Source organism: Chrysemys picta, chromosome 18, assembly GCF_011386835.1.
Source record: "Chrysemys picta bellii isolate R12L10 chromosome 18, ASM1138683v2, whole genome shotgun sequence".
Taxonomy (NCBI): domain Eukaryota; kingdom Metazoa; phylum Chordata; order Testudines; family Emydidae; genus Chrysemys; species Chrysemys picta.
The window spans coordinates 22,286,836-22,305,427 of NC_088808.1; the positions used below are offsets into that span (position 1 = coordinate 22,286,836).

The 18,592-nt window shown below is 56.0% G+C and overlaps 1 protein-coding gene across 1 annotated transcript in view; it reads left to right on the forward strand.

Annotated features, from left to right (window-relative positions):
- The window catches only part of LOC101949331 (carboxyl-terminal PDZ ligand of neuronal nitric oxide synthase protein-like), a 61,684-nt gene extending 44,604 nt beyond the window's left edge, over nucleotides 1-17,080 (forward strand). The window contains exons 4-11 of the mRNA XM_005299431.5: nucleotides 1,013-1,071; nucleotides 4,161-4,269; nucleotides 5,144-5,285; nucleotides 5,762-5,922; nucleotides 9,100-9,267; nucleotides 11,232-11,397; nucleotides 13,046-13,406; nucleotides 13,998-17,080. Of these exons, the coding sequence (XP_005299488.2) occupies nucleotides 1,013-1,071; nucleotides 4,161-4,269; nucleotides 5,144-5,285; nucleotides 5,762-5,922; nucleotides 9,100-9,267; nucleotides 11,232-11,397; nucleotides 13,046-13,406; nucleotides 13,998-14,496 (1,665 nt within the window). The 3' untranslated portion in view covers nucleotides 14,497-17,080. The remainder of the gene's footprint in view (nucleotides 1-1,012; nucleotides 1,072-4,160; nucleotides 4,270-5,143; nucleotides 5,286-5,761; nucleotides 5,923-9,099; nucleotides 9,268-11,231; nucleotides 11,398-13,045; nucleotides 13,407-13,997) is intronic.
- The last annotated feature ends 1,512 nt before the right edge of the window (nucleotides 17,081-18,592 follow it).

Sequence of the window (18,592 nt, forward strand, 5' to 3'; positions counted from 1 at the left end):
GTGAAGTTGTGGCCTCATTTGGCTGACATCAGTAGGTTTGCTTCCTACAAAGGAGCTTTTTGTATGTGGTGTGAAGATAGTCAGGGAAGTGAGTGAGAGGGCGGAAGGAGGGGTTTGCACTGCCTGGAGTTGGCAGTTAGCTGCTTGGTGGGAAATTCTGACAAGAGTGAAGGATTCTGTGAGACCAAATCAGATTAATTTTGCATACCGGGTTTTCTGTGGTACCAGTGCTGTGTCCAAGTGCTGGAGCTGCTCACAATAGTTCTGGGGGAGCAGAATTTTGATGAAAAATTACTGTTCTGGAAAGAATTTTCAACCAAAAAAATTGTTTTCTAAATTTTCCATCAAAAACAATTGTTTGAAAAACGGTTTTGACAGTTGAAACTTGGGTGGTGGAGAGGGGTGTGTGTTTTGTTTTGTTTTTTCTTTTACTAAAAAAACAAAGAATTCTCACAGGAAGTTTCAACAACAATTATTTTTTAAAAATTTCCCATAAAAAATAATTAGCGGGTTTTTGACCAGCTCCACTAAGCGCCTCACGTACATTAATACCTTAATGGGCTAATCCTCCACACCCTGGGAGGGCAGGAATTACCATTATCTCTATTTCACAGATGGGGAATTGAGATGAAATGATTTCGCCATAATCACACATGAACTTTGAGGTAGAGCTGGGAATTGTACCCAAATCTGCTACGTCCTAGTCAGTCCAGTGCCTTCAATGCCAAACCTGCCCTTCCTTTGTCTGCGTGATAACCAAGTTCTATCTCATGACCATTTTTCAAGCTTGAGGGACGGCTAAATGATCCGAAGTGTGCACTTACATCCGAGGCACCAGCTTTTCTTCAGCCAAATGACTGTCAATAAAATATTCAAATCCTGGTCTAGATCCTGGTGAGGTAAAACCCACTGTTCTCCTTGGGTTTGCATTACAAACAGTTCATCAGGCAGAGCAGTGTGGCTTCAGCTCCTGAGGTGTGTCTTATTCCTTTTTTCTCTTCCCTGCTTACAGAGAAAAGAATGGACCTGGGACGAGAGTAAGATGTTAGTGATGCACGATCCTGTCTACAGGTAGGGTGCGGAGGACTGCACTAGCTAGCTCTAGAGGCAACTGATAAAATGTAATAGGATGCATTCAGCATGGCTCCGGTGTGCCGAATTATTGCCTGGCGACGGCGGTGCTTCCCAAAGGCCTGTGTTAAATTAACAAGGTGGCTGCATTACTTAAGAAAGGAACTCTGATTCCTTACATTTTTGGAGAATTCCTCCGCCATTTAGGAATATATTAGTTTAAAATAGATACGTATTATTTGTGTTAGAAGAGGAGGATGACTGAAAACCATTGTTCTTAGGTGCTGAGAACAGTCAGTTGCGACACAGACTGAATTAAGGAAAAATCCACCCCATTCCGCCTTCTAATCTAGCCTCGGTGCTCTCTGCCGCATGCTCCCAAAGACAGCGTTCGTTAATCGTCCTTCTAGCATGGACAGGAATAGGGTGAGGAACCGGACCCATACAGAGCCCAGTATGATAACAGTGCCTTTCCCTACAGTCTATCCCAAGATCTCCAAGCCTTTGCAGGCAGGAATCTCTCCCAGGAGGCAGGTGTTCTCCACGCTTTACAGATGGGGGGCGGGGACTTCAGTGATTTACCCCTCCCCCCACAGCAAGTCAGCGGGAGAGCTGGGATTAGAAACCAGTGCCCTGTCTGCTAGGTGGCTGTTCTAACCATGGCACCACAATGGTCCGTCGGGTCTGGGCATGTGGCCACGGCCAGATACAGTCACATGATTTTAAAGCCAGTGGGATTCTTTGGTCTATGAAGAATGGGTGGGTGGGTGCAGGCTGCCTTTTGGCTACAGATGCGTCAGCAAGAGGCAGGGAAGACTGAAGGGAGAGACCGGGGGGCTGGAGCAGCCCCTTTGTCCATTAGTTCTTTGTGACCGCAGCCTAGGCTGTGCCTGGCTCTGAGAGGTTGAACAAGCGGAGCCCCTGCTGGAGGGTTTCCATCCCAGTGGATAAAGAGTTAATGCTGGGTGGGATGAGCCCCCCAGCTAAGAGCAGACCCTTTCTGTACAATGAGAGGAGAAGAGATGACTGGTGAATCCACGTCTTGCTGTCGGGCTGGGGAAGAGCCTGCAGGTGCTGTCTACACTCACTGCCTAGCGGGCGTACAACGTACAACGGAAACCTTCCCGTTGTCATAGAGCTTTGGGCCATTGTGCTTGGCACGAGAGCAGCATTTCTTCCCCAGGAGCCGAACGTGGTCCAGTTCTCGATCCCTAGCGAGAGCTACAACACAACACCTGGGCAGTCATTCAACGCCGGGGATTGGAACACACGGGGAAAGTGGGTGTCCTTTAATTGCTTCTGACACTGGTAACTGAATCTCAGGTTAATCTCTTGAAAGGACTAAAACCAATCACTTGCCATCCCCCCGTCCCACATGTCAAGTGGGCAGACTAGACTCGATAATGAACATCTCTGAATTCTGGTGTGTGAGCTGTCTCTCGATTCTGGCTGCCTTAGGACATATGGTCCTGGAATTCCTTCCTTACCTAGCATCATTATGGCTGCAGGGGATCTATAAAACTAACTTTCTAAAGGCCCTAAATTGGTCCAGGCTGTTAAATCTGTTAAGCCAGTAATTGCATCGTTAGAGCAAAGCTCACAGCACTAGGAGCCAAGATACCTACATTTTACATCCAGCGAATGGTGGGGAAGAGTTTCCAAGACACACGATTGATATTTGTCTTATTCTTGTCCCTCTCCCTTCTGGCATTCTTAAAGGAGACGGGTCTGTGTGCCAAAGGGAGAGGGTAATTTCAATAGACTCTCTAGAAAGGAGCTTGATTGTTACTAAAATAATCTTCAAAGAAGACAACTTGCTTATTACAGGGCCGGGTCGGTGTTCTTGATAATTGTCCTGATTGCGAATTCAAGGCAGAATTCAAAGGCAGAGAACTGGAGGGGAAAGGAGAAACGCGTGCCTGTCTCCCTCGTTTCCTCTGCATTCACAGCTGAAATCACTCAGTGCATTTTTACCCAACGAAATATCTGTGGGGAATAAAATGGACAAAAATTTGAGTGGAAAAAACTTAACATGGTCTGTGGATATGGATTTTGTCAGGTGGAGGAGGGGAAGGATCCAGGACTAATGGGGGCAAAGGGGGGGCTGAAAATCCCTTGAGTTGGGAATGGGGTGGAGAGTGAATTCAGCATCCTTTGCAGAAGCATCAGAAGGAAGCTGGCTTTTGTATTGTACCCTCTGTCTGTCATTAGTGATAATGGGCCTCTGTTACCTCTTGCTGCCTTGTAAGCTAGGACAAACGAGCTAGCGGCTTTTGACGTCGCTCATTGCTGAGTGTTTTCCCCAAACTGTGGTGATTTCCTGGACTTGGGAACCCCTGCCCCGAATCTGCCCCTGTCAGGCAGGTGATCATCGGTGGTCCCTTCAGTCGTCCTTGACACTGGGTAGCCTGGATCTTTCCTCTCTGGTTGAAAGGGTTCCGGTTCCTTGTCCGCTGCGTGGCAGAGCTCACTTAGCTGGCGAGGGCTGAGGTAGAACAGGCGAACACCTGGAGGCTAATGGCTGAAGGTTAGACGAGGAAGGGCTATTTCTGCTGCCATAGGAGAGCAAAATGCAGACTGCTCCTGTTCCCTTTGATGCGACAGGAAGGGACTTCCTAGCCCAGCTGTCACTGGGTTGAATGAGTGCTAGGCACAATGTGATTTTAGCTGTTAGAACAGCATGGCTGGTTCTCGCTCCCGATGCTGCAGCAGGAGACTAGATTCACTGTCAGGAGCTAGGGATATGCTTGGTCTCTAATAGTAGCTTTTTAGCTGCTTCACAGAATCTCCTAAGACTTTATACCTGCTTTAGAAACAGGTGATTTGCTCTCTGACATGCAAAGTGCCATCTTACTAGCTGCTTGCTGGCCTTGATCATTGTGGAGGAAAGAAGAATCTCTCTTCCAGAAGGTGCTAGAACCCATGTGATTGTTCCTATTTTCCCTTTGCCCCAGGATCCTTTTGACTGGCCGCTCTGTGCCTGACCCTGACCTTGGATGGTTTGATTCACGTTGCCCGTTTGCTGTACTGGAATCTAGGTTTCTGCCACACTTAGTGCCTCCGATTCACGCTGTGTCTTTTCTAACTAGGATCTTCTACGTGTCGCACGACTCGCAGGACCTCAAGATTTTCAGTTACATTGCAAGGGATGGCGCCAACAACTCGTTCAGATGCAACGTTTTCAAATCCAAAAAGAAGGTGCGGTGGGTCATTCGCCGGGCTAGCTTTTCAGAGGCATGTACCCTTTGTAACGGTCTGGGTTATCCCGGGAGAACCCCCTCATCCCTGACGGGTACTTGGTACAGCAAAGGGGCGAGTGAGTCTTGCTGGGAATTCATCCCGGATTTTACCCGGAGAACTAAGGACATATTGTAGGGTTAATTATCCCATTTATGGCAGACTACTGGGGATGTTGAATGACATCGGTAGGCTCATTAACTTTGGCTTAAACGTATCTGCCTCACGACTAACGCTTCCCAGTGCAGTGGCTGCAGAAGTTAAAGTTGATCCGATTCAGGCTTGCCTGCGCTCCCCCAAACTCTCTCTCGCAGGCAATCGTACAGTGCAGATCTAGGAAGGACACTGCCCCAGCCCCTTCACACAGAGAACTGCCCAGAGCACGCTCCAGTCCTAGCAAACCAAGGAATAAAGTCTGTCAGGGAGCCAGGAGTGAAACTCCCTTGTCTGGGGAGACAATGGCACAAAGGGATGTAGAATTATCTGTGCAGAGAAGTGGGAGCTCCAGCCAGAGGCAGCTGCATTTCAGAATGGGACGTGATTAGCGCTGTTCTAGTCCCCATTATCTGATGCCTCCTAAATGCCGTTGCCCCTGAGCAGCCTTGTGGAGGTTCCTGGGGCCTGCATGCTGATAAGTGGGCCTAGAAGGGGGGAGTTTGGCTCTCCAGGCAGGCCCAGGCTCTGTTTTGGGATGTGGAGGGATGTCCCCCATCCGCAGAGCCGTGGTGGGAGGCAGGGAATAGCAGGGGTCCCCCGGGAATGGTTGGTTTCTGCTCCGTGATGTAACCTATGGCAAAACTCCTGCTCCAAAGGGCTCTAACCTTCTGCTCCCCAGAGCCAGGCCATGCGGGTGGTGCGGACAGTGGGCCAGGCCTTCGAGGTGTGTCACAAGCTGAGCCTGCAGCACGCACTGCAGAACGCGGACGGCCAGGCGGACGGCGCCAGCGACAAGTCTGTGGAAGAGCAGCCTCTAGAAGGTGACTCAGCTCCCCGGGGACACCTGCCCCCTCCCGAGGCAGCTGGCACACTGGGTGCTCTTGGGTGGGCGACAGTCTCTGGCGATGCATCGCCGGCTTGGTGCTAGCCCTGACCGTGGGTTATGTCCGCAGCAGGGCTCGCAGCTCAGAGAACGTGCGTTTTACGGACTCTGCTGCTCCAGCCCCTTCAGTGCAACGACAGCAGAGTGCCTTAAAACATCCAGAGGAGGGAAGGATCACCCGTGTGGACACTGAGCCACTGAGGGGCTAAGGAATTGGCCCAGCGCTGCGCTGACCCTCCAAGGCACGTTTCCTGTCTGTTAACTTGGCTCCAACACATGGAGACAGCTAAAGAAAGCCAAACTATTCTTTAGCTGCTCTCCCTTCTCCTGCCAGCCCAGCCCCGCCGTTCAGTCTCCTTGCTCTGACCCGCTCGCATTTGGGTTCCTTCATTTATTTTACTCTCTCATTTGAAGTTCACCAGCAGGGAGGAGCCAAGATAGTGGACGTTGATGAGGCTGACGTGGACTCCGATGGCATCGGCCTGTCTGACAGGGGGACTGAAGAGTTGCCCTCCCCCATGGGGGAGCTGGGCATCCTGAAATCCGGACAGATCTTAACAGACAAGAGCTGTCAGGTAATAACGGTCGGAGCTGGGGGGAATTGGAGAGTGACGCCCATTCGCTGATAGGACTCATTTTCCTCTGGGGGTTGGAGGCCAGTTCACAGCAACACCAGTCATGGGGTGCTAAACTGCCTTTGTTTCGGCATGTCCCTGGGAGAAAGCCAGCGGGACAGCCCTTTCCTTTGAAAGCTGCAGTAGAGAGGCAGGTCAGGTAGCCACGTGTCCAGGCTTCCCCAGCTCCATCCTCCGCTCTGCAGATCTTGCCTGCAGGACACGCACTGTCTGGCAGATCTGAGGCTCCATTAATGTCTCTAAAGCCTCCTGAGCTCCTCTGATAGAGGACTGTTCCTGTAGGACTTGCTATACAGAATGCAATTCCCCTATGACTCACTGCAGCTGGCCACTGGGAAATGAAGAGGAGCAACAAACAGGGACTGCAGCAACTGCAAACAGCTGGCCTTCCCGTGTGGGCTTGCAGCATTAACCTGTGGAACTTGCTGCCACAAGATATCACCAAGGCCAAGAGCTCAGCAGGATTTTAAAAGGGGTTCGATTTTTGTGTGGCTACAGAGAACACCCACACTGTTAATGTTAAACAGGACCAAAACCAAGGACGATAAACCCTCAGTTTTTAGGCAATAAGATGTCCAACTAATTGATATAATTTAGGAAAAAGCTTCCCCTGTAAGCAGATTATTCTGCGGTTGTCCAGTCTGGTTTTCTTGCACCTTACTCTGAAGCATCAAGTACTGATCACTGGTGGAAAAAGGATCCCAGGCTGGCAGGATGACATCTGATCTGCTATGGGAATTCCTGTGGCCCTTTCCTAGCCCAGTTGCTAAACAGTGGTGTCCAAAGAGGTGCTGGAGCAGCTGTGTCACAGTGTTGAACTCACACAGTGATTACGTTGCTATTAAACCGACATAATGTAGTAATGAAAAACTGAGCCGAAGATTTGTTTGAGTGAGCATTTCCTGGCTGGTTGAAATGCTCGCATCACTTGCTGAGTCCGGCTGAAAGTGACGAGTGAAACAGATGAAAATGGGATGTGTGTCATTGGCTTGGAATCTGGGTATTTCCGAGGGTTTGGCTTCCAAAGGTGCCTGAATGACTGATAACCGGGACTGGCCCTAGTCCAGCTGGGCACTGGAGCACCTGCATCGCGCAAGCCCAGGGAAGGAAATGAGTTTTAAATGCAAATTCTTCGGGCGAGTGGGACTGGTTGGTCGTGGCTCCATGCACTTCCCCAGGACAGAGTGGGTTAGTGGGCACTGATGCAGGCTGACAAGGCTGGCTTTTCTCTGCAGGGAGGTCACTGTTTTCTCCCAGGTGGAATGCGATTTTGTTTTACACCCTTGACTTGCAGGTGTTCCACTAGAGAGGCGCTGCGGAAATCCTTCATAGCCAAGAGAGGAATGGCACCGCCCCCCCGGCTCCCTGAAGGGTACATTAGAGAGCCTGATCCGAACCGGCTCCCACTAGAGAATGCGCAAACACATCGTGTAGCCCAACGCTGTCACTCCCACCCCGCCTGGAAGCTCCTATGCCAGAGCCATGCATTGGCGTGGGCCTCCTCTGTAGTGCCATCGCATCAACCTCCCTCTTGATTGTAGCAGGGTCCCTCCCGGGAGCGCCTGTTCACTGCCATACGTGGCATGTTGGTGGTTTAGCGGCACGTGGCTCGTTCCCCTCCATGGAGAGCATGTGCTGTTTGAGGCATCGCTGTCCGGGGGTACGGCTGCCCACTGAAGACACCCGGGAGCTTTTCACAGGAGTAACGGTGTTAACCTCAGCCCTTGCTAAATGAGGTATTCCCTCTGAGCTACACTCTGTCTCTTTACATTCTTCCTCCACTTTCCCTGGGCTGCGATAGTCACCTCCTGCCTCAGGCTAGCGTGTAGCATTGCTGCGTGCTCGACACCCCGTGGCCATTGCGTAGTCGCTGTGTGTCGTCGGGAGGGCTGTGTGCAGGGCTGGCTTCTTTGCGAAGAGCCTTGGAGCCATGCGGAGCAACGAGGGGACGCCCTGTCTTACCCGGCTGCAAGTTGACAGCTGTGGTTCTCAATCACCAACGAACTTCTCCCCTCTAAATCTGGGTTTCCTTTCAGACGGCGCCCAACGGGCTAAACCTGACAGTGTGTTATTAGTGGGCCGTTTGACTGGGTTAAAAGAGTGACCCTAGAGTGCTGTGTCCAGAGAACCAAGCTTTAATTGATTGCTGATGCTTTGAAGAGTCAGCCACTCCGCAGTGTATTAACAAGGGCTGATTTAGGACGGTTAAGCATGAGAGCATTAATCCTGGGGGCTAGGATTTAAGTGAGAGAGAGCTCCTCTCCTGTGGGCTCGGACACTGCCCAGCACAAGAGAGGGAGAGATTCACCTCCACTCACCTACGAGCCAGAAAGGCAGCTCTGAAATCAGTCAGATTTACTCTCCAGCGTCATTTTAATTTCTAGTGATGTGATGGGGTGGGGGCTTGGGTCTCTGAGGTTTAGTGGAGGGGGAGGAAACCTGCTTTGCTTAATTATTAATGGTGTCTGCCTGCAGTGTTTTAATATGCTAACGGATCTGGCTCAAGTCCATCTGCTATCATTCAAACGTTTCTGGCTGCCAAACAGCAAAATTCCTAGTATCTGTCGGTGATTCTGGGCAGCTGGAACATTTTGGAGACTAGCTCCCATTGGGTGGTTGCTGGGAGATTCGAGCCACTTCCTGCCACTACTTCCCAGTAAGGGAAGGTACCAGGGGAAATAAACCCTGCCTTCCTGTTCTGAGCGCCAGATACACACGTACGCACACAGGGCTATTACTCATTGCAAGTGACGTCAGGGGAGAGCGTGTGCAGGCACCTGTACAGCGCCTAACACCAGGAGCTTGTTCTTGCTTCAGCACTTTGTTCAACATACTGAAGACCTTGTCTACACTAGGGTTTTCAACTGTCAGTAGCCAGGCGCTGGTGCAAACCCCTACTACGGATAGGTAAGACCGTTCTAAGCTGCATAGTACATCAGTGCAGTGCTGCTGGGGTAAGCCACACCCGTGCAGAGCAGCTCTGCCTGCCTACGCTAGGGATCGGTACCAACGACTCTAGCCAGAGCAAACCCTCTGGTAAACAAGGCCTAAGTCTCACCAACAGTGGAGCCGGGAACTGCTCATCTTGTGTCACTAAGCCTGTTTCTTTGTGCCCAGGATGCTGAAAACTGCTCCATCTACCCCTCCGTGTCCCAGCAACTGCTGAGTGCAAGCAGCCCCTCCTCCTCTGCCTCGGCAACCCCGCTGGCATCCCAGCACTGCCTGCAGCTCCTCCAGCACCAGCTACTGCAGCAGCAGCAACAGACACAGGTGGCTGTGGCACAGGTAAGGGGCTCCACGGCCCTGTTTCGGGGGGCGGAAATCACACACATAGACGCCACCTAATGACCTTTGACTGGCAACCACTTCCCCTGCCTTGTACGAGGTTCCTTTTCCTACTGGCCCAGCTGAATTAGCCCTTGGATAACTCAAGCCCTTCACTGCTCCTTGCTGTGTTCCCTGGCTGGGGCCCGTGGGAGTCTTGCACAGCAATCCAAGGTAGAATGTGGCCCTTAGCGTCACATGCCGGTAGAGGCAAAGCAGCAGGATTGCATGATAAAGACTTGGACACAATAACGGCGCTCTGCTCTGGGACAGCATTGGAACTCAAGCACTTTACAGACCTTCGCTTCATTGTCTCCCAAACCTGTTGCCAGAAAGGGAAGGACTCTGAACACTTTACATATAGGGAAACTGAGGCACAGTCACTCCTTCTCCCCCTTCAGCAAAAAAAAGTACTCCATGTCAGAGGTGGGTCTGGAACCCAGAGGTCATAATTAAGGCTACGATTTAGTTAGAGATCATGGCAGTCATGGATTACATGACTTTACCGGACCTCCATGACTTCTTCAGCTTCAGCTGGAGCCGGGGCTATGTTCCCCACATAGCCCTGCGGTGGGGGCCACCACCAGGGCCGTGAGCCCCTGCCCTGCGGCTTGCGGTGGGGGCTGCAGCTGTGCACCTCTGCCGCGGCTTGTATGGTAAGTTTTCGTAAAAGTCACGGGCTCCGTGGATTTTTGTTTGCTGCCTGTGACCTGTCAGTGACTTTTACTAAAAATAACAGTGAGAAAATCTTAGCCTTAGTCATCATCGCCAGCTAGCTGCCGTACCGGGGGGCTGCTCTTTTTTAAACCTATTGTTATTTGGTTAATCCAGCCAGTGCTTGACGGGCACTGACCACCTTCCAGCACCTACTCACCTAAACCAACGTGGTGGGGACCAGGCTCCTCTGGAGCGGCTCTGGCGTGGCCCATAGGGGGAGGAGCTAGATTTAGCTCAGAGGGAAGAGTCCTGGCTCCTGCCTTTGCACCTCTATTCCACGTTGTGTGGCTGTTCCACACCACGTTCCCCAGCCGTCACAGCCACTCGGCCTGACACCACGGCCGCCAGGCGGGGGTCAGTGAGTGTGCCTGGTTTCGGCTGCTGACAGAGAAAGACAGGGCTGGAGCAGCCGCGTCTGCCCTGGTGTGCAAATGTGCATCTCACCGTTAGCCCCGGCGGCGGGTATGTACCTGGAGGGGACAAGGTGTTGCAGAGGGGCTGACTACAGCCTGCAGAAGCTGCCTCTGTGGGGCTGAAGTGCCCCGGAGCCTCTGGAAACCCAGGCCCTCTGACACGTTTCATTGTGGATTTCCTCCCTTTTGTAGGGGGAAGGGAGATGAAACGAGGGATTCCCTGCAGGGGAGCAGCCAGTTCCCGTGGAAGCGTCTCCTGCGATGTGCTCCGTCCCTATAGCACAAGGGGCTTTACAACCTCCGTGCATGCTGCCCCCCGACATGCAGCCGCCTGTGGGGTGGGCCTTAGTTCACGGCACAGCCAGAGGGAGGGGGACGTTTTGGACAAGAGCACGCTCCTGCTTCCAAAGATCCTGCCCTGGGATATTTAGGGGGCAGACCGGGCCCTGGTTTTTAAGCTGGCAGCTGAGCGACCCGTGCTGCATGAAGTGCACAGTGGGAGTATCTGCTCTGAAGGCAGAGCTCACCCGGCTGGGACCGGGCCCGGGGCTGTCAGTGGGGGGAGACCTGAGGAGAAAGAACAAAAGCAAGTTTGGCAAAAAAAAGATCCTAGCCAAGTTACAGGTACTTTCCCACTCTGCAGACTCAGACGGGTTGGGAGAGAGACTCCGACAGAAGGGAGCCAAGGTGCAGGTCTGGGTTGTTGCCGGGCCCCCCTGGAGCTGCGGGCAGCATAGCCGTGGCCTGGCCGCTCCCCAGGAGAAGGTGACGTATCGGCGTCTCCTGACCCTGCAGGTGCAGCTGCTGAAAGACCAGCTGGCTGCCGAAACAGCCGCCCGCATCGAGGCTCAGGCCCGGGTGCGCCAGCTGCTGCTGACCAACCGCGACCTGCTGCAGCACGTCTCTCTGCTGGTGAAGCAGCTGAAGGAGCTGGAGATCAAGGTGCAACACAGGCAGCCAGGTGAGGGGTGCGTGGGGGGTGATGTTCTTACAGAGCCGCCCCACAGGGGTGGTGCTGAGAGGCCAGGACATTTCTCCAGCCCACAGCCAGGGGGAGCTGCTGAGAACAACCCAACTCGACTCCTACAGGCAGATGCTGAGAGTGAAGGAGAGGACAGCGCTCTCGTTGGGGGCACCGGGCACAGAGCCCTCCCCAGCCCACATGCTCATCCGGCCCAGAGCCCCAGCATTCCCCTGAGTCAGCCTGGGAAGCACACGCCGCTGGGACCGAGCTGGCTCCAGCCAAGCATTGCTCTAACCCAGCACCCTCCCCGCCACGCTGGCTCTGCCCTGCCCCAGCATGTGCGGCAGCACGGCATAGCACCCAATCAGGGCAGAGGGCTCTTTGCCGGCTCCCTGCCAGGGCCCAGTTAGGCCCAGGAGTCTGAGCAGCGACGGCACTGGTGACGCTTTGGCCTGGATGAGTATTTCCTCCTTGTCGGTGGGGAAACATCTGCTCCCATTTCCAGCCCCTGCAGATGGGGCTGCGGCTCTCGGGGGGGACTGGACGGTGCTGCAGGCAGCCTCTGGTAACCCCCTTCCTTCCCTGCCAGGCCAGGAATACCCCTGTCCCAGGCGGGGTGGCAGCCTGCTATGGAGAATCCCCACCTCCATCCCTCGTGAGGTGCTGAGCAAGGCAGGGAGGCCGCTCCGAGCTCCAGCCAGCCTTTGTGCTCTCAGCTGGGACACAGGCAGGGGAGTGCTAACATGGGAGATGAAAGGTGCCCCCCTGCACTGCAGTATGGGTACGCTGATCCCCGCTGGAGCGGGGAAGATCTGACCTCGTTTCGTAGATGGGGAACGGAGGGAGTCAGCTCAGACCTTAGGATGGGAACCAAACGCGAGACCTCAGCCTCACCGTCCTGGGTCTAGCCCCAGGGTCGTTCCAAGGCCAATTCCACTGAGGCCTGAGACGACCATGGGCCTTGTGAGCGGCACTGGGCTGGCAGTTCTGGAGACTGCTGGCCTCTGTCCACAGAGCAGAGCAAGCTCCCCTGTCTGCCCTGCCCGCGCACCCCATCCCGACCCCGAGGGCAGGGCAGCCTGCACGTCCTCCAGCCAGGGGACAGGCAGCCCCCACACCCTATAGCTGATTGTGGGTTTGTTTTCTTATGCTGCAGACGGATGGCTGCTGCGAACTGAGACCCAACACAACTCAGCTCATAGAGCCTCTGACCGGCCCCAGAGGGCGACTGGCAGAGCGCAGGGGGGAAACACGCAAAGCCCACTCTGGCCCCAGGCAGCCATCCTCTTCCCCCTCTCCCCATGCCGGAGGAGGGGAGTGGGCCTGGCTAGCTGGGGCTGGGGCCTGTGTTGGCTTTGTACCATCGCTGCCCTCATCACCCTGCTGCAGCTCTAACCAAGAGCCGCGAAGTCCAGCTCACACTGGTTCTGGCTGCTGTCCCAGCTGTGCCAGCAGAGGCCCAGGCCTTCACTGCTAGGAGCCCGGACCCCCAAACCCCCTCTCTCCCCTCCCTGCCTTTGCTGGGCCTGCTCTGAACATCGCAGGGCCCTGACCAGGCTCTGAGGGGCGCGGCTGGGCCTGGGGGAAGCGCTGCTGCGCGGGGCCGGGAGCACTTCACCCAGGCTGCTTCTCTTTGCCTTGGCAGTTGACAGATCCTTGCAGAACCTGTCCCTGGCTCAGTCCCTGTCTCTGAACCTGAAGAACCATTACAGCCTGGAAATCAACCTGCCCTCCACCTCCACCCCAGCCAGTGTCCTGGGCAGCCCACTGGCCCCTGGCTCGCTGGCTCTGCTGAGCACCAGCGCCTCCTACCTCAACCTCCTGAGTCTGGAGAAAGGTGGCAGGGGCCCTGTCGCCACGGATGGGGACGAGCGCCTGGTGGTGCTGGAGGGGCAGGATGGTCTGTACCGGCGGGTGGAGGGCTCCGAGGTCAGCGACCAGGCTCTGCTCAATGGCGGCGGCAGGCAGAAGGCAGGCGACCCGAGCAGCAGAGCAGAGGACGAGAGGTAGGTTGGTCTCCCCATTCCCCCCCGCTGGTTAACAGCCACCGGCACTTAGTGTGAGGCAGCGGGAGGAGCAGGGACCCTCCCCTACTTGCTGGCTGGTCTGTTCAGCGCGGAGGCTGGGTCAGTGGCCGTGGCAGGCCGGGGGGGTGCACACAGCCGCTGGGCCAGGCCGCGCTCCCCAGTAGCCTGCAGCCCACAATGGAGAAAGGCAGGTGAGTCTTGCCCATGGGCCAGGCAGCTGTGACCACCCCCGAGCGCTGCGGGCTGCAGAGCACAAATTACACCAAAAAGGAACAGTAAGAAGACAGGGTGAGCGCATTCCTGGCTCCACACCGGGCCCTGTGGGCGCAGCTGGAGCTTCCCTGTCTGCCCAGAGCTGGGGCTCGGTCCCCAGCCTGCTTCCCCTTCACACTGTCCCCAAGGGCCCAGGAGTGACCAGGGGGCTGGACGGGAGGTGCTGCAGGTCCTCCCCACCCATGTAGCTGCCACAGGGTTGCGAGAAGGCAGCTGGCCTCTGAGATCTCTGAGCTGAGCCCAGAGTCTCAGCAGACTTGCTTAGACACGGACGTCTCTTTGCTCTGTGCTCTCAAGGTCGCAGCAGCCCATCCCCAAGCTCAACCCGCCTCCACCCATCCTGCGGAAGAGGTCGAGCAAGACGTCCCCGAACCTGGAGGTGGAACCCAAGCCTGAGAACGCTGCTCCCACGACGCTGCCCAGCCCCAACGCGTCCAGTCTCACCAATGTCACCACCCGCTCGCTCGCCAGCTCGGAGTTCGAGTCGGACGCCAGGACTCCTGCCCCGGGCACAGAGCTCTTCCCCAACCAGGGGGCCCGGCCGGCATGGGGCGAGAACAGCCATGCAACCCCCATGTCTGGCACCTACCGTCCTTCGGAAGGGGCCCCTGCACCTGGCGAGATGGCTAGCAAGAACCCAGCGAGACACCCGGCAGGCACAGCCTGCACCATGGACAGCACCTTGCCGTTCTCCTCCGCGGGCACCGAAACCTGCTTGCACATCAGCTTCTCGGAGGATGAGCTGCTGGAGAACGAGGTGGATGAGGCCAGGGGACTCAGCAGGGTCCCTGCTTAGCCCCCAGTTAACTGGCAAGCTGTGCCGGTGCCATCATTACCCGGTGTTAGAATTTAAATTGGCACAGACTGCGGGGTAACTAGAGTTCTTAGTACTTAGCCCAGGAAGCAGGTTGCTTCCCCTGGCTTCTCTGCAACACGTAGCAGGCAGGCTGGTTTCGTAACGCCCTCCCCAACAGGCTGCTGGGTGCTACAGGACGAGGCCAGGTTAGTCCGAGCCCCTCAAACCGTCACAGGCTGTGGGCTGCAGACCCCACTGTGCAACAGACATTGGCTTGGAGAGCAGATGGTAGAGTGCTGCTCCAACCGTCCTCCAAACCCCCAGGTGGCCGAGGGCCTCTCCTCGTCCTGCTCCGTGCACAGTCCAGTGACACACGCAGCAGGGTGCCTCTCGGAAACACTGCCCCGCTGCTCTGGGAGGGTGGTGCTCATTCACTGCCATGACTCACTGCCCCAGTCATGGTCGGCTGCGGTGTCTGCCAGACAGCGCCATCCTCCACCCAGTGAGCGCCACACCCCACCCTGCCATTCCCACGGCTCTCCGGCTGGGCTGCTGCACTGCTGAACGTGCCTGAATGGCTGTGTGGCCAGTGCAGGTGACTCGTGTTTACCCCGGCCAGAGGAGGCAAGTCCGTTCCAGTCCGTGTTTGCTCCTTTGCTGCTGGGGCCCAGGTCTAACCTCCCCCCCTTCCCCAGCAGTGGGGCCTGACTTGTGACAAGCGTTCCCCAATGCTGTGCAGTGCGAGTCTCTTGGCTACGGGTATTAGATCCTGCCTAGCGAGCCCCAAACAGAACAGGGGCCCAAGTGCAAATCCTCAGATGCTCCACTCCTGACCCCTTGGGAATGGAATCAGCTTTAATATGTATTAGCTGCTGGAAGAGGAAACTGCATCGCTAGGGCTGGGAGCAAGCAGAGCGGGACGGGGTGCTGGCAGGCTCTTTGAAACGCCCAAGGCAGCCCCAGCTGCGAAGCGGGAGGCTAGGCTGGAGAATACCACTGAAAGCTGTCCGGGCAGGGGTGGGCAGAGCACAAGGACCCTGGGTTGATTAACAAGCCAAGTCCACCGGTCTCCCCGCTCCGCAAAGCACTCTGCATCTGACGGGGACAGCCGGGTCCAGGATGTGGCCCTGTTACGCTGGTTCCAGGCATCTGTTCCCTTCTCATACTGATCCCCCTTGGCTAATGGGACAGGAAGAACAGCCACCATTTGGTAGGGGGATAAATAGCTGGGTACAGACTAGTTCAGACGCCTTTCCCAAGGCTTGAGAGTTCACGGTATCCCCCCAGCAGAGACTGGGACCATCCGGTCACTTCTCTGGCTTCAGGACCCATCTAAGGGTTTGCTTGGGAGTGGTGCTGATGCTAAAAATCCATTGCCCTTCCCCCATGCCCAGGCCCTCCTGGGAATGGAGGAGCAGGAGGCACCTGGCTTCATGTGTATTTGGCCACCAGACCCTCCCAACCTTGCAGCCCAGCTTGTATGCACCCTGGGGAGTCTGCTCCGAGCACCTCACCATGCAGCGTTGGCTTCCAGCTTCCCCAGTGCACACTGTGGAAGCAACTCCTACTCATTGAGTTCGGCCATGTTCCCACTGGTTGCTACATGGGAGGAGCTCAGTGCGGTGTGACTCTGCTCTCTCTAGTGCCCAGGCCAGGCCAGCTCGGAAGTGGGGGGCGCTCACCCAGGAAGATCAGTGGTGGTTCGTTACTCTCCCCAGACGCGTTCAGGAGAAGATCACAGCAGCTGGGTAGTCTCGGCTTTCCCTACCCCGCCCGCTCCTCTTCTGCCCAAGCTGTGCTCTTATGCGCAAACTGCTGCACGTTCTGACCGGGGGGGGGGGGAGGGATTGGTCCAAGGTTTGTGCGATTTACCAGGTTATGGATCAGGTTTTAGGAGTAATGAAATGGGGGGGCGGGGGTTGGGGGCTGCCCGTAATGTTAATGCTGCAAACGGGTACCCTAGGCCCAGGGCCGGGTTAGGTGCAGTTTAGACAAGGTGGGGTGAAGCAAATGTACCCCTGCCCCCGAATGAGTGGTGAAAGCTTCTGCAGGTTGGGGTAAGGGAAGTGAGCAGGCTGGTGTGTTGCAGATGGATGGGCCGTGCAGCGCGGGGCAGAGGAGTTAGGGCAAGGCTTAGCTACCACTTCATGCTCCCAAGGGCTAGGCACCGCAGGGGCCCTCCTTTAGGCTGGAGGGAGACTCACGCAGTGCCCAGCCTTGTGCGGTCTGTGCCCAGGGTGACGCTGCCCTGGCTGAGTGCGTGCAGGTGCTTGAGGAGGGGTGTGTGCGGGTGATCAGCAGAGGGGAGGACGAAGCGTGGCAGCTGTTAGATCCAGGGGATGGATCGGCCCGCACAGCTCTGGTGACGTGTGGACTCTACAGCTGGGATGTATTTCAGTCTGCTAGGAAACACACTGACCTTGTGCTGAGAAAACAGGCGTGTAGGTGCAGTTTGTTACTGGACTTCGAAGGAAATAAAGGCTGCGTCCTGCTCTCCTGGGGCCGTGGGATTTCCACGCCGTGCCCTGTGGCCGGACAAGCGGCCGGGAGCCGGCGCTGTAATTACAGATTTGTTTTCCACGGGTGCGTGTGCCTGGTGTGTTTATTTATTTTAAATACCACAGCCCTGAAAGCCCCTCGTTCCACGCTGGGGACAGGGGATCTGCCCGCTGGGACTCTGGCCCCTAGAAGCAACGACAGAGCCTCCCATCCCCATGTCAACCTGCGGCGTCACTGAGGCCGTGTCTACACGGGGAGCGCTACCCCAGCAGAGCTGCACTTCATAGCAGTGTAGTAATATCCCGACCCCTGCCAGCCTGGGACAAACTCCGCTGTGCCAGCGTGTGGGGGCTACAGCAGGGATGGCGGCCAGCACAGCCGTGGGGTCGGGTCACCTCTCTCCCCCTCGCCCAGCACAGCAGTGGCAGCAGAAGGCTGTAGCGTAAACCTGGCCCTGAATTGCTTAGGCCTGAGTCGCCCTTGGGGCACGTCCAGTGTAGACGCTGCAGGGAGCATGGTCCATTGCCTCTAGCGTGGTACAGCCTCGGGGTGCTGGGCGTGCAAAGGGCAGGCCTGGTGCGTCACCTCGTGGTGACAATTGGTATTACACTCAGCAAAGACCCCGGGCCCTGCGCTGCTCAGGGATCGGTCCTCAGAGCACGGCTCAGCAGGCCGGGGGTAGCTTAGACAGGGCTGGTGGCAGCATGCAGTGGGCTGAACAGCTGGGGAGCAGCAGCTGCTCTCCCTGACATCAACGGACCCACAACGAGCCCCGGGGGGTGAACGCAGATGGTCGTGGAACCAAATCCTGCAGGTTAAAGCCAGCCCATTTTCCACCCTATCCGTCTCCGCCGACTCCACGCTGCTTCCTGCTCCTGGCTTGAGCGGGCCATAAAGCTGCTGCTCCTGGCTAGGCCCATGCCCTGCCTAGAGCAGGTGTCGTGCAGGCTCTCTCTAGTGATGCTGCTACGTTTTTGTTATTGGTACCTTGGCGACCTACCTTTGGGGAGCCTGAGCATTGGCACACAGTCCATGGCGCAAGCAAAGAGGTCAATATGGGGCAGGATGTGCAGTGAGGTGACCTGCCTCCGCCCAGGGAGGTGCATGGCCAGAAACGAAGAGCCAGCCGGGTCCACAACCGTCCCACCCTCAGCACTACACCCTTGCTCTCCGCACAGCAGAGAGGGGGCTACAGCAGCCTGCCAGTCCCTCCGAGCGAGCCCAGCTCTGTCCTGCAGCATGGCCTGACCCCAAGCACTTCCCAGGCCAGTGTCAGCCGGAGTGAACTATCCGCTCTACTTCAGCAGGCGTCACCTCGGCTCTGAATTCATCCGACGTCCACTCAATGGGCAACGCCTGGAGACCTGCTATGGCCCATTGTTAGGGAATCACAGGCCCATGTGTAGGCCTCATTTTGACACGTCAGTAGTTTGTGGTGAGCCAGGGTAGGAGGCTCACACGTCCTAAGGGGCATAAGTGCACCGAACTCTTACATGCTGTTGACAACCTGCCTCCCACCCTCCCCGTAAAGGGCCAGTGGCCCCCGGCTCCACCCCTTCCAAGAGCTGTTTTTGGCAATAAAAATGAAGTGGAAGTT